Source organism: Sus scrofa, chromosome 17, assembly GCF_054392235.1.
Source record: "Sus scrofa isolate SSC_HxYL_T2T_F1_AM1 chromosome 17, Sscrofa_HxYL_maternal_Yorkshire_Landrace_v2.0, whole genome shotgun sequence".
In the NCBI taxonomy this organism is placed as follows: Eukaryota; Metazoa; Chordata; class Mammalia; order Artiodactyla; family Suidae; genus Sus; species Sus scrofa.
The window spans coordinates 12,368,941-12,384,135 of record NC_139399.1 but is presented as its reverse complement, the minus strand read 5'-3'; the positions used below and the strand labels follow the sequence as shown (position 1 = coordinate 12,384,135).

The window sequence follows — 15,195 nt, the reverse complement described above, 5'->3', positions numbered from 1 at the left end:
TCCCCACTTTGTTTCCTGGTTAACTCCCAGCTCTCATGTATTAGCTTGAGTTTTCTCCTTCCAGATCCTGTACTCCTTCTAGCAAGGCACTCACACAGCTATACGTTAAATTGGCTTAGCTAATAATCTGTCTTCCCACAAGACTAAAAGCTCTGTGGGAAGAGAGGTTGTGTCCATCTCGGTCACCATCGCATCTCCAGCATCACCCTAGGATGGGAACTTGACTATCATGGGTGAAAAAAATAACTGTTGGAAAAAAGGAATAGAATAATTAAGGGAGGGCAGAGGCGGGAGGATGTGGGCAGAGGAGCCAGGAAACAACGTTTAGTAAATTAACTATTGTCATATATATAGTGTCATATATATACATATCTATATAGATACATGTTTATATGCAGTTTCTGATGTTAAAAGAGAGTGGAGAGGAGTTCCCATTGTGGCACAGTGGAAACGAACCCAACCAGTAACCACAAGGTTGAGAGTTTGATCCCTGGCCTTGCTCAGTGGGTCGGCGATCCGGCATTGCTGTGATCTGTGGTGTAGGTCGCAGACACGGTTCGGATCCCAAGTTGCTGTGGCTGTGGTGTAGGCTGGCATCTGCAGCTCCGATTGAACCCCTAGCCTGGGAACTTCCATATCCCTCAGGTGTAGCCAAAAAAGCAAAAAAAAAAAAAAAAGGGGGGGGGGGGGAACTATGTGATTGGGATGGACTGAGGTGAGAATTAAAATCTGAATCAGTTTCAGCACCTGGAAATACAGAATCTTCAGCACATTCCTCCAACTCAGGACTCAGAGATATCAATGAATTTATCCTCCCTGTGGGTTAAATTACAACCCCCCCCCCCGCCCTGCCCCATACATATTTGTTGGGAAATCGAATTCTTTTTTTTTTTTTTTTTAGTCTTTTGTCCTTTTTTTAGGGCCACACCCACGGCATATGGAGGTTCCCAGGATGGGGGTTAATCAGAGCTGTTGCTGCTGACCTATGCTGGAGCCCCAGCAACGTGAGATCCAAGCCGCGTCTGCAACCTACACCACAGCTCATGGCAACGCTGGATTCTTAACCCACTGAGCGAGGCCAGGGATGGAACCTGCAACCTCATGGTTCCTAGTCGGATTCGTTTCCGCTGCGCCACGGTGGGAACTCCGGGAAACTGAATTCTTTATTGTTTAAGATATAATTTGAAATGGTGGCCGCTGAGCTGCCTAAAAGGATGGAAGAACTTGTATGAAAGCACAAAGTGTGCAATTATTTTACCTAATCTGTCCTCCTTGCAAAGTTTCTTTTCCTGGAGAAAGGAAGACAATTGTAGCACAGCTCGAAGCTGCCACCTAGTGGATCTTCTCATGACCTGGGTTTGCCAGTCCCAAGGAAGCGGTGCAGAAGGGGAGTCCCGGAAGAAGCAGGAGAGCACACATCATCTGGCTCCATCCTCTGGGGTGGTCAAAGTCCACCTTTTAGGATGAGGGGTCATTTATGGTCCTCCAACAGAGTTCTCCTTTCTCAATAGCCCAGTGTCACATTTCAACGTTCTGATATCCATAAAGTTATCCTAAGGCAATGTGAAATTTCAACTACTCTCAATTCGAAGGTACCCCAGCAGGAAGCAAAGGCTCCACTCTAGAAAATTTATTCTTTTCATTTCCCTTTTGAACCTTAACTTTGGAAATCAGATGTGTTAGTCTTATATCAAAAGAGCTTAAAAAAAAAAAAAAGACAGAAAGACAGGAGGGAAAAAGAAAAGGCGGGGGCGGGGGGGAGAAGGACAAAATGTCTCTTCCCTAAAGCTACTACCTAATTAAGCCAAGAGTGTCCTTCAGTCTAAGTGTCTCCCACCTGACATGCCTGGCATACCCGAGCAAGGCAGCAACTCTACATGGGGAACCAGAAGGCCAGAGTTTAACACTGCAACCCATCAGTCTGTCACTTTGTACCAGCCATCTATCCAGAATATGGTGTGGTGGAAGTTGGGGGTGGGGGTGGTGGGGTCCTTCCACTGAATAGTCATAGAGGGCCAGCCACTTGGGGACTGAAAAGAGAACTCTGTATTGAGCCATCTTGACCTTGGTGATAAAAAGCAGGTTGAGTCCTGGGGCGGGAGTCAGGTGGGGTGGTGAAGAGTGAATAGGAAACGAAAGTGGAGAGCCTGAGAGTCAAAAGACTCCTCTAAGAGGCCTGGCTATAAAGGGAAGAAGAGAGTGCTGGAGGGTATGTGGAGGCCCAGGTGGGGTTTCTTAATAGGGAGACTTATGGAAAGGAAGCCCTTGAGAAGGGGAGGTTGAAGACTCAGAACAAGGAGGCTTTAACCGATGCCTTAAGTTTCTGAGAGGGCTTCATCAAGAGGAAAGAGCCTTCCTCCACTGTCAGTAGGAGGGCAGGGAAGGAGGACATGTGAGGAGGACATTAAGGCAGTTCTAGGTCTCTTATCTCTCAGTGAATTAGGTGAGAACTGCATTAGCTAAGGTGAGAGAGATGAAGACGTTTAGAGGCTTAAGAAATGATAAAAAGTGAGCTCTCTAGAGAAATAGGTTCAGCTTTGCCAGGTACTTGTGAGGTGACAAATTAATGGCACCCATGGGATCAGCCACGTGGCTTCCTCCAGCAGTGCTCAGCATCCATGACAAGGGAAGGCAGGTGAACAAGTTCATTTGAGGTTGGAAATTTCCAAGTTGGAATGAAAGAGAACAGGGCAAAATAACTTACTTAGGACATGTTCAAGAGTTTAGTAGAAATGACAGACTCTGGAATCTAAGATGAAGAAAGTGAAGACAGAAAGGGACAGGGTGACAAAGAGGGAGTTAAAGGGGGTCAACTGACTAATGGTCCCTGAAGTCAACATGCAACAAAGGCCCTGAGATAATGGGGCCAGAGCTCAGTGGCACAGCATCCTATAAGATACATTCCTGCTTTGTGGTTACCTCCTCCCAGAATATACATGTACACATTGTACTAAGTGTAATGATTTTTAAGTGTTGCATGAATGCATGACTGGAAACAGACTTCTGACATGATCACTAAACCCATGGGGAACCAAAAACTATTTCCTGACTCCTAGTATATATCAGCAGTGCTCTATGTGCTAGGAACCTGAGGATGAACCAATCAGATGTGGTATTTGCCCTCGAGAGGCTTATGCTTTAATGGGGGAAGAGGAACACAGGCCCGGATTTCAAAGACTTGCTTCAAGTATCCAAAAGCAGTAGAATACACATTCTTTTCAAGTGCCCATGGAATGTTCTACAGGATAGATCATATGCTAGGTCACAAAACAATCTCAAAAATTTAAGAAGACTGAAATATCAAGCATCTTTTCTGACAACAGTGGTATGAGACTAGGTATCAATTACAGTAAACAAATCACAACAAAACACAAACACATGGAGGCTAAACAATATGCTACTAAATAACCAGTACCTGAAGAAATCATAGGGAAATTAAAAAAAAATACCTGGAGATAAATGTTTTCTGGAGAAAACAAATAATGATTCAAAATCAATGGCAGGTTGCAAAAGCAATTCCAAGAGGGAAATTTATAGTCATACAAGTTTACCTCAGGGAACAAGGAAAACATCAAATAAACACCCTAACATTACACCAAAAAGAACTAGAACGAGAAGAATGAAACATCAAATTAGTAGAAGGAAAGAAACACAACGATCTGAGCAGAAACAATTAAAATAGAAACTAAAAAAAAAAAAAAAAAAAAAAAAAAAAGGAGAAATCAAGGAAAATAAGAGCTGGTTCCTTGAAAAGATAAACATAATTTATAACTCTTTAGCCAGACTCATCAAGAAAGAGAGAGAGGGCCCAAATAAAATCAGAAATGAAAAAGGATAAGTTACAAATGACATCTCAGTAATACAAAGGATCATAAGAGATTACTGTGAAATATTATGTGCCAAGAAAATGGACCACCTAGAAGAAATAAACAAATTCCTAGAAACATCATTTCTCAAGACTGAATGAGGGAGAAATAGAAGATATGAACAATTACCAGTAATTGTAATGAAATTGAAACAGTTAACAAATAATTCCCAACAAAGAAAAGTCCAAAACTGGATAATTCCACAGGGGAATTCTAACAAACATTTAGTGAAGCATTAACACCAATACTTCTCGAACTATTTAAGAAATTGAAGAGGAAGGAATGCTCCTAAATTCATTCTACGAGGCTGGCATCACCCTGACACCAAAATCAGATAAAAGCATCTCACACACACACACACACACACACACACACACACAAATTACAGGCCAATGTTCTGATAAACACAGATGCAAAAATTCTCAGAGTATTAGTGAACTGAATTCAACAATACATTAAAAGGATCATACACCATGATCGAGTAGGATTTATCCCAGGGATGCAAGGATTTTGCAATATCCACAAACTAGTCAATGCGATACAACACATTAACAACAAAGGATTAAAATAAAAAAACAGAAAAAGCATGTGACAAAATTCAACATCTATTCATGATAAAAATTCTCAAAGTCAGAGTTCCCGTCGTGGCACAGTGGTTAACAAATCCGACTAGGTACCATGAGGTTGCGGCTTCGGTCCCTGCCCTTGCTCAGTGGGTGAACGATCTGGCGTTGCCGTGAGCTGTGGTGTAGGTCGCAGAGACGCCGCTCGGATCCCACGTTGCTGTGGCTCTGGCGTAGGCCTGTGGCTACAGCTCCGATTCAACCCCTAGCCTGGGAACCTCCACATGCCGCTGGAGCGGCCCAAAGAAATAGCAAAAAGACCAAAAAAAAAAAAAAAAAAAAAAAAAAAAATTTCAAAGTCAGTATAGAGGGAATATATCTCAAAAAAAAAAAAAGAATTGCTCAATTAAATGAAAGTGGGGAAGGAAGGTCCAAACTCTCTTGGATCCTCTGTATCAGAATCCACATTGGCTGGGCACAATTCCTGATTTATGTGAGTCCTGGTCAGCATCAACTGCCCCAAAATATACTTGAGAAGTACACATTGCTTAGAAACAATTACAGCTCATTGGACACCAAACACGGGCCAGGCAGCATTTACCAAAGATACTATTATCTCCATATTCCAGATAAGGAAACTGGGTTCTAGGGAAATTACTCATCAAAGATCACTTTGGCCAGTTAATGGTTAAAGGCAGGATTGCAATCTAGTTGTACTTCAGCCTGACCACCGGTCCATGACATGCTCCCTCTTCTGGTCAGAAGATGAAATGCGGAGAAATGGAGTAGCAGGCGAACTTGGTTCCAGAAAGCTACCAAAGTTGGTTAAAATGACCAGGCTTTCAGAACACCATCAGAAGGGAAAGAACTCATTCCATGGGGAAGGAAAACACCAGATGAATACTTCTCTATCCACAGCCACCATGTTCCGGGAAAGATGTCAAGAGCCGATTTGCTGAATATCTGGTGTCAAATAAATCGTGATTTTGTTGTTGTTGTTTGATAAATGTTTTTCACATTTTTCACATTTTTCCATAAAGTCCTCAGGGGCCCACATCTGTCTTTATTTTCTTATAAAGCCTTAACTGTGCTTTGAATAAATCCTACTTAATGCTAAGTCAAAATTGGTTTTTTCAGCTCTGGGCTATTTGTCTTCAATGCAGATTCATGTTCACCTCACTCTGAATCCTTAAGATATTTCCAAACATATTTTGGCTCATATAACTTTGAAAATACTCCTCGAAAATAGGAAATCTTAAAAGAGCCAAATCACTGAGGTTTAGAACAGTTTAAGTCAAAGACTAGCTGTTCAGAATAATTTAAATCAACTCAATTCTGGTTTTTAAAAAGTGCAGAAATTTGACTTTGGTAAATTAAGTCACTTAAAAGGTAAATGGTAGTAAATCTTGCTAGATTTGTTCCAAGCAGTAAACACACGCACGCACACACACCTCAAGTATAGAGATAAAAATGAGGAAAATTGTCTCACCCTCCACCCCTCATTCAAGCCAATAACCAAAACTCTACACCATCACATCTGATTAAGCCAGAATAAAATGTGATAGAGGTCTTAATATAAGAAGTCAGGTAGATAGAGATAATACATTCATTCATTCATTCATTCATTTACTCACCAGGGTGTATGTGTGTGAGAAATAAGGGGAAGATTGCCATTCAGTCATTCAGTAGATTAAATTAAATGCCATGCACTCAGTTAAGTCCCAGTGAAAAATACTGATTAAAGAAAAAACAAGAGTTACAAGTATGAAAAGTGCTCAGAAGAGAATGTACCAGTAGCTGTGAAGACACAAACCTAGGGAGGCCTGACATGAGCCTCCCAGAGAAAGTGACCTTGCGGCTGAAGTCAGTAAAGAGGGGCCCAGAGTGTTACAGACCATGAAGGCAGCAAGTTCTAAGTCTGCAAGAGCTTCGTACATTTGATGATGTCACAGGAACCCAGGACAATGAAAGCAGAGACACCAATCTAGACATCAGGGGCGACTCCAGAGAGAGGGGATCAGGGAGGGTCTCAGAGACGTGTGAGGATGCTGGGCTTTATCGCCAGTGGGGACGTCTGAGTGCTAAGAAGGGGAGGGACAAGACCAGATCAGATTTTAAACCTCACTCTGGCTGCAGTGAGGAGGAGGGAGGACCAGCCTGGGTACAGCTACTGCAGCACTCAGGATGTGGGATGACGTGCCTGGAACTGGGGATGGTGACACCAGAGATGGAAAGAGGACAGGTTTATGGCTCTTACGAAAGCTGAAGTGTCTCAACTTGGTGATGGATTGGGCGTGCAGAGTGAGGGTGAGAGGAGGAGGGCAAGGTTGCACCCCAGTTTCCAAGATGAGCAACTAAGTGGTTGGGGGGGGATGACTTTGAGGAAGATGAAGTTCCAAGGAGGTGGAGTTTGTGTGGAAAGAGGAATCTGCTATGAACGTGCAGGGTTTGGGATAGATGCCCAAGATCCACATTCTTTCTCCCATTCCAATCATCCCAAACAGGCATCTCCTCTCTCTCTCTATCCTGAAGCATGAAGACAAGTCTGGAATCTTAGGAATCATATAGTCCAATCCCCTTCCTTCTTTGCATGAGGAAGCTGAGGGAGGGAGTTTAGGAGACTTCCCCAAAGATATGCAGGACTCACCCCTCCCCCAACCCCATAGGCCCTTTCTGGTACTTTCTAAAATACACTCGACTTTCTTCCCTGTCTTAGTTTTCAAAATCATCACCTTAACCACTTTTCCTGAAGATGCTCATTCAACATGAGAAATCTTTGGCTTTCCTACCAATTGATGCCTCTGAATGTAAAAGCCATATACTTGCTGCTGGCACAAAAACAGAAATATAGAATAGTGGAACAGGATAGAAAGCCCAGAAATAAATCCACACACATATAGTCAATTACAAGAATCTACCACGGGGAAAAGACAGTCTCTTCAATAAGTGGTGCTGGGGAGTTCCGTTCATGGTGCAGTGCTTAATGAACCTGACTAGGAACGACGAGGATGCAGGTTCCATTCCTGGCCTTGCTCAGTGTGTTAAGGCTGTGGCACTGCTGCGGTGTAGGTCGCAGGCGTGGCTCAGATTCTGCATTGCTGTGGCTGTGGCTGTGGCTGGCAGCTGTAGCTCTGATCTAACCCCTAGCCTGGGAATCTCCACATGCTATGGGTGTAGCCCTTAAAAAAAAAAAAAAAAAAGTGGTGCTGGGAAAACTGGACAGCTGCATGTAAAAGAATAAAATTACAACATTCTCTTATACACACACACACACACACACACACACACACACACACAGAACACACTCAAAATGGATTGAAGATCAAAATGTAAGGCCAGATTATATAAAACTCTTAGAGGAAAACATAGGTAGAACATTCTCTGACATAATCGCAGCAATATCTTTTAAGATCCACCTCCTAGATTAAAGAAAATAAAAACAAAAATAAACAAATAAGACCTAATTAAATTTAATTTTTGCACAGCAAAGGAAACCATAAAAAAAAAAAAGACAATGCAGAGAATGGGAGAAATCTTTGCAAATGAAGGGACCAACAAGGGATTAATCTCCAAAATATACAAACAGCATATGCAGCTTTATGAAAAAAACCTAAAACAACCCAATCATAAGACGGGCAGAAGATCTAAATGGACATTCCTCCAAAGAAGACAGACAGATTTCCAAAAAACCCTTGACAAGATGCTCAATATCACTAATTATTAGAGAGATGCAAACCAAAACTACAATGAAGTACCACGTCACACCTGTCAGAATAATCATCATTAAAATATCTACAGACAATAAGTTCTGGAGAGGGTGTGGAGAAAAGGAAACCCTCCTACACTGTTGGTGGGAATGTGAGTTGGCATAACCACTATGGAGAACAATGTGGAAGTTCCATAAGAAACTAAATACAGAAGTACCATATGATCCAGCAATGTCTGGCATCTATCCACAGAAAACCATCATTTGAAAAGATAACATGCACCACATTGTTCATTGCAGCACTATTTACAACAGCTAAGACCAGGAAGCAGCCTAAACGTCCATTGACAGAGGAATGGACAAAGAAGATGTAGTACACATATACAATGGGATATTACTCAGCCATAAAAAAGAATGAAATAATGCCATTTGCAGCAATATAGATGGACCTAGACATTATCATACTAAGTGAGGTCAGACAGAGAAAGACAAATATCATATGAGACCACTAATATGTAGAATCTAATAAAAATGATACAAAGGAACTTATTCACAAAACAGAAATAGACTCAAAAGATTTCTAGAGCAAACTTATGGATACCAAAGGGGAAATTGTGATGGGAGGAGGAATAAATTGGGAGGCTGGGATTGACATATACTCACTACTAGGGATAAGTAATAAAGACCCACCGTACAGCACAGGGAAATCTACCAAATACTGTGTGATAACCTATATGGGAAAAGAATCTGAAAAGGAATGGATATACGTATATATAACTGATTCACTTCGCTGTACACCTGAAACTAACATCGTAAGTCAACTATACTCCAATAAAGTCTCAAAAATAAAAATAATATGAAAAAAGCCCTATTCTTGGAAAAATAAAAAAATCATCAGAAGCGTTGAAAGTGTTAAAAGCAGTTCATCTCCAGTCAAGTTGTTCACAAGAATCTCCCATTAGTCAGTTTTCATTACAATTACTTAAAAACAACAAAGCATGGCATCCTTTATTCTTATGATGTTAATTCTTACATCTCTACCTCAATACATCACAGTTTCAATGATCTGTCCTACGGCTTCTTATAAGAGTTCACTGTTTAACCAGTGTTGAAAGGATTTGCGATCATTTTTTTTAAACTGGGTGAAGAAATAAAATCAATGGCTTTTGCTCATTGAGCTTTGATTTTTATATTCTACTAAAGTGAAATGGTAGATGTCAGAAACAATGCGATATTAAACAAGTGTATGAAACCAAAATCTTTGAAGCAACACAAGTTAAAAGAAAAGGGGGGGGGGGGTTACCCAAGGTGGGCGTCCTTACCTGAGGCGGGTGTCCTTAAAGGTGTCAAGGTAAGCAGGATAGCTCCATGCAATTTTATTCCCTTTACATCGAAGCTCCAGGGTTTGCCCTGCCGTCAGACTCAGGGTAGCAGCGGGTTTCTGGAAGCGACCTTTATCCATCATTTGTATCATTATAGACTGTGTCTTCGGCACGGAATCAGCTGAGTCTCTGTCCTTTATTTTAGGAATTTTGGGCTTCACCTTTTTGTTAGTAGGCTTGATTTTGTTCTCTCCTGGCTCCTTTGGGCGCTTGTTCTTGGGAGGATGCTGGCCTGTAACTGGGACAAATGTGAGGAGAGAACAGTGGTTGTTAATAGCCTAACAGTACAACCCCTAAAACAGGTCACCTTTTTTTTTTTTTTTTTTGGTTTTTAGGGCTGCACTCATGATATGTGGAAGTTCCCCGGCTAGGGGTCCCATTGGAACTGCAGCTGCCAGCCTACACCACAGCTTATGGCAATGCTGGATCTTTAACCCACTGAGCGAGGCCAGGGATCAAACGCGCATCCTCATGGTTACTCGTCAGGTTTGTTACCGCTGAGCCACAATGAGAACCCCCCTTGTCACTTTTTAATACCCAGTTCCTCTTAAATCAAAATTGTTTTTGGGAATAATGATTTTCTTGGTTCATTCTTTTCCTCTAAACCAGTTAGTAACTGAAAGGGAGTGGATTTCAACTTCAAAGATTTTGTTCAAAGTCAGTAAAATATTTCCTGTAGAGCTAACATTCATACTTCCCAAATAAAACTGTTTTTCCTTGCAGTTCACACACAACCTCAGCATCTTCAAAGCAATGACCCAGTGTGGGGGAACCAAAGCCTCTTAAGATCTGTTTTTGGTCCTTGCCATTTCAGTCCTGTCATTGCTCATCTGGAACCTACTGTTTAAAGGCAGGAATATGTACAGGGAGTGGAGCGCAGATTGTACTGCAAGCACACCCAACAAGATTTCGAACCACCACCAACTTTCTCCCAAAAGAGTACATGCAATAGCATCAGTCCAAGAGTGCATCAGGGCTGACACCATCCGTTCAAGGCTTAGTAAGAAATACGTGCAAACCCTGTGCTCATTTAAAAAAATACATAGAATACATTCCCATTGTGACTCAGTGGGTTAAGAACCCAACTCATATCCATGAGGATGCAGGTTTGATCCCTGGCCTCACTCAGTGGGTTAAGGATCCGGCATTGCCATGAGCTGTGGTGTAGGTCACAGATGTGGCTCAGATCTCGTGTGGCTGTGGCTGTGCTGTAGGCTGGCAGCTGTAGCTCTGATTCAACCCCTAGCCTGGGAACTTCCATATGTGGCCCTAAAAGACAAAAAAAAAAAAAAAAAAAAAAAAAAAAACCCACCATAGACATTATTACAACTCAGTGGTAACTGTAGCAATGGTTTAGAACTTAGCCAACAAAAGGTGCTGGGGGAGGAGGATCTTATCACCAACACTGTTGAGAATTGCTGCCACAAGTGGAAAAATAAGAATTGACCACCTTCAAGTCCATTTTCATACTGCTGCTTTTCCCTTCGCTACAGACATCGCTGTCCAGCCTTGAGAAGCCTCTGAGTTCCAGGAATCTTAACTGACCACCTGGCCTGCGTGGCCATGTGCTGTGTCCACCCAGCGAGGATGAAAGGACTAGGCCATTCATTTGCCCCACTCTCTGCTCCAAGGCGACCTGGATAGAAGCCCACAGAATTACAGAATATCCAGAGTTACAGGATCCTGAGAGACCACTTAAAGTCCTCATGCTATAGATTTTATAAGTAATAAAGGAAGCCTCACATGTTAAATAAATCGTGCAAAGATGGTTAGTGGCAGAATGTGGGAGAAAAACTCACTTCTCCTGATGTCCATTTTAGTACATGCAGATAAACAGCCAGTAGATATTTTGAACAGATAACAATATAAATATCGGTCAGTGAAGGGAATTACAGGGCATTTGTACAAAATGGGGAAATGTGATAAATCGGGAAAAAAAATTGTCCCTCTTTGATGCTCATATTTATATAGCATAAGCTTGGCATGTAAAGGGCTCGACGTGGTCAAGAGAACAAAGACACTGAAACTAGGATGGGGAAATGGAAAAAGGCAAGTATTGCAAGTGCTTAACCAGCAGGCCAGGCAGGGGACAAAAATGAGGTGAGCCAGCGGTCATGGAGAGGCCACACCCTTTCCAAGGAGCAGCTACCTTGAGGGATTGAGTGCCCAGGGTTACAGGATCCAATTTCTCAAAGGACGGCAGGAATGCAGGTTTCCCGATTTATAAATAACATAAACTTGGATTTTTTAGAATCCTCGGGTCAGAATCCCTGAGGCTAGGAGTCAGGTGGTGGTTTTCCTTGGATCCCAAAGAGACAGGAGAGGGATTGCCAGGCCCGCTCGGTCTTGTTCTGGGCTGGTTACATGGGTGTGAATGTTTGTGAAGCTTGTGAATGTTTCATGGAGCCACACACTTATCATTGGTACCCAAAACTCAACTGCCATGGACCCAGCTGTGTAATGGTGAGCTTGGCTTTTTTAGTGTGTTGCCCTTTGCTCTTAGAAATAGGAGCCATTTGGCCCGTACTCTGGGTTCAGCCTGGCTGAGGCTCTGGAACCCATCCCACTGTGAGCTTAGTGTCAGCATCCACTCCGTGGCTCATTGCCTTTGTCCCTGAGCCCTGCCATCCCTTCCCCAACACCAGTTCCACTGTGACCTGTCCATTTCCTGGGTCTGACTCTCATCTGATTTCCCAGCCTTCCTCTACTCTGGTAACTCTGGGTGATGGGCCCACCTGAGTTTTCTCAGTCCTGCCAGGGACCAGAGCTGTGTCCTTGAGCCCTAGTCTCCAAGGCAGGTCCCCAAGAGCTGCTGTTAAATCTACTGTTTGTCAAGATCTCCCCAGGCTGTGAATATTTGGGGTAAATACACCAGGATTCTAATGACCAATGGGGTGGGCAATGCACTCATGCACATATTTCCACAACCTCGAGAAGGAGAAGCACTGCAATCCCAGCCAACACATTAGACCCACAGAAACATACTAACCCAGCAACATCAATTGTGAAGCATAATCTCAGAATGGCAATAGAGTAAATGTCACCAGTTTTATTCTTAAGGCAGAAAATAAAAGCCTACCATTATGGTGTCCAGGTCATCTGTACCCTGCATGCATTTCAGTCATACCATGCCTATGAGACCATGGACCTCTGGACTGGTGTCTGATTGGGTGTTTTCTTGATCATGTAATAGGACTTCAAGTTAGGGAAATGACAAGTGTTTGTAAATCCTCTGGAATCTGGGAAACCCATGCCCCTGGCCTGGATGATGGCTCTCAGAGCCTGGGTGGTGATGCTACTCAGGAATATTCACTTAATCTGGATATTGTGCCTTCAAGTATGTGCTATTATCCCTAAAAAAATTATTTGACCTTTTGACCAAACAGGCCCATCTGTCCGTCTAAGAATATAGCAGCTGGTCCTGCTGCCTGACTGAGGAATTGGCCCATGGTTTGACAGTAATGACACTAAGTTGGAGAAGCCAGACCAGCAGCCCCAGGAACAAGTCTTAGGACTAAGCAACTGCCAAATGCCACATCTTTTTTTTTTTTTTTTTTTCTTTTTGGGGCTGCATCTGCAGCTTAAGGAAGTTCCCAGGCTAAGTGTCACATCCAAGCTGCAGCTGCCAGCCTATACCAGAGCAATGCTGGATCCAAGGCAAGTCTGTGACCTACACCACAGCTCATGACAATGCCAGATCTTTAACCCACTGATTGAGGCCAGGGATTGAACTCGAATCCTCACAAACATTATGCATGGTTCTTAACCCGCTGACGCACAACAGGAACTCTTTATGTCTAACTTTTTAAAAGAATGTGACTCTTTAGCCTAAGTAAATCATTTCCCAAAGGCCTAAAAAAGAAAAAAAAAAAGAATTTATATTGTATATATATAAAAGCGAAGGTCTGTTACCACTGCATTTTGAGGTTATGGCACAAAATTTTAATTTTACCCCATATTTATAGGGGGTAAATTTTACAAACTATTAGATGTAATTTTGGAATTCAGGTCCTGAATGATAAGTCAGCAATGACCTTGGGAAATTACTTACCTCTCTCTTAGTTCCCTTATCCATAAATTGAGAATTACACGATAACAATGACTAGCCCATGGATTGTTGCGGGGATTTAAGGAGTTATTGTGTTTAAAATGCTGAGACTGGAGTTCCCATCGTGGCGCAGTGGTTAACGAATCCGACTAGGAACCATGAGGTTGCGGGTTCGGTCCCTGCCCTTGCTCAGTGGGTTGACGGTCCGGCGTTGCCGTGAGCTGTGGTGTAGGTTGCAGACGCGGCTCGGATCCCGCGTTGCTGTGGCTCTGGCGTAGGCCGGTGGCTATAGCTCCGATTAGACCCCTAGCCTGGGAACCTCCATATGCCATGAGTGCGGCCCTAAAAGGACAAAAGACAAAAAAAAAAAAAAAAAAAAAAGGAAATAGCTCCACCCAGGTTACTAAAAAGGCAGTGAAAAAACCAGATCTAGAGTATTCTCTGATTCATGCTGTTGCTTTCAACTCACTTGAGATTAGCGTTTCATTTTATTTGCAAGAATGTCATGCACGGCACCATTATCTGAGTGGTTTCTTTGTTGGGGGTGGGGCAGGCTTTGTCAAGAAGTTCCAAGTCAAACAGAACTTGATGCCCAAAATGAGGGCAACCCTCCTGGAAGGGCTGGAGATGCTTTTCCAAAGCATACATTAGAATCCGGAGTGAGGAGACACCAGTCTCCAAAACGAATGACTAAATGCTACACAGCCAGAAGTACGCAGGGCAAAGGACTGTAATGCTTTAGCAGCAATTGAGGATTGATTGCAATCAAACCTTATTCAAGAAAGGTGACCTGACTATGAACCTCTCGCATTCTTTTATTTTTTTTAATTTTTAATTTATTTATTTTTATTTTTATTTATATTTATTTTTTGCTTTTTAGGGCCACACCTGCAGCATATGGAGGTTCCCAGGCTAGAGGTCCAATCAGAGCCACACTTCTGGCCTACACCACAGCCACAGCAACAGTGGGATCTGAGCCATGTCTGCAACCTACACCATAGCTCACAGCAACGGATCCCTCAACCGACTGAGAGAGGCCAGGGATCAAACCCGCATCCTTATGGATGCTAGTCAGGTGTGTTTCTGCTGCACCACGAAGGGAACTCCAACCTCTCACATTCTATCAGATTATGTTGGAGGAGAAAAATTCATTAGAAGAATCACTGACAGCTGCTTAGACCAGGACTCCATGTAAACACAGCCATTAGCAACCAAGGCCTACAGCTGTTCGATTTTTCTCCCTATGGGCAGTCGAAGGGGGAGATCTGACCCAGGAACAGCATCAAAACCTCCACTCTATAAATGTGCTGAGTAGCTGATGGGTTCCCCTAACCAGTTATATAAATAGAGGCACACCTCATTCTTTTTTTTTCACTCCTCATAAAACACCCCATAGGAATATCCATTTCTCCAAGAACAAATCTGAAATATCGCAAAAGCAACGACAGTAGGGAGATGAAAATGCAGAACAATAAGAGTCTTTCTTTTCCCTACTCCCTTCCAGAACTCCACTCCAAAATACTCTCCCTACCACTGCTTAAAGTCTCATTTTCTTGAAAGAGCAACTTCTAAGAATTACATACTTCCATCTCAGGATAAAGACCTTAAATTGAAACACTTTTTTTTTTTT

At 42.6% G+C, this 15,195-nt stretch overlaps 1 protein-coding gene across 3 annotated transcripts in view; it reads right to left on the bottom strand.

Moving 5' to 3' along the window:
- The window catches only part of PDGFRL (platelet derived growth factor receptor like), a 51,032-nt gene that overhangs the window by 32,312 nt on the left and 3,525 nt on the right, over nt 1-15,195 (bottom strand). For all 3 annotated transcript variants that reach the window (XR_014831878.1, XM_021077998.2, XM_021077996.2), the window contains exon 2: nt 9,458-9,755. Coding sequence is in view for 2 of the 3 variants with exons in the window: in XM_021077996.2 (XP_020933655.2) it covers nt 9,458-9,755 (298 nt within the window). In the remaining variant the exon portion in view is untranslated. The remainder of the gene's footprint in view (nt 1-9,457; nt 9,756-15,195) is intronic.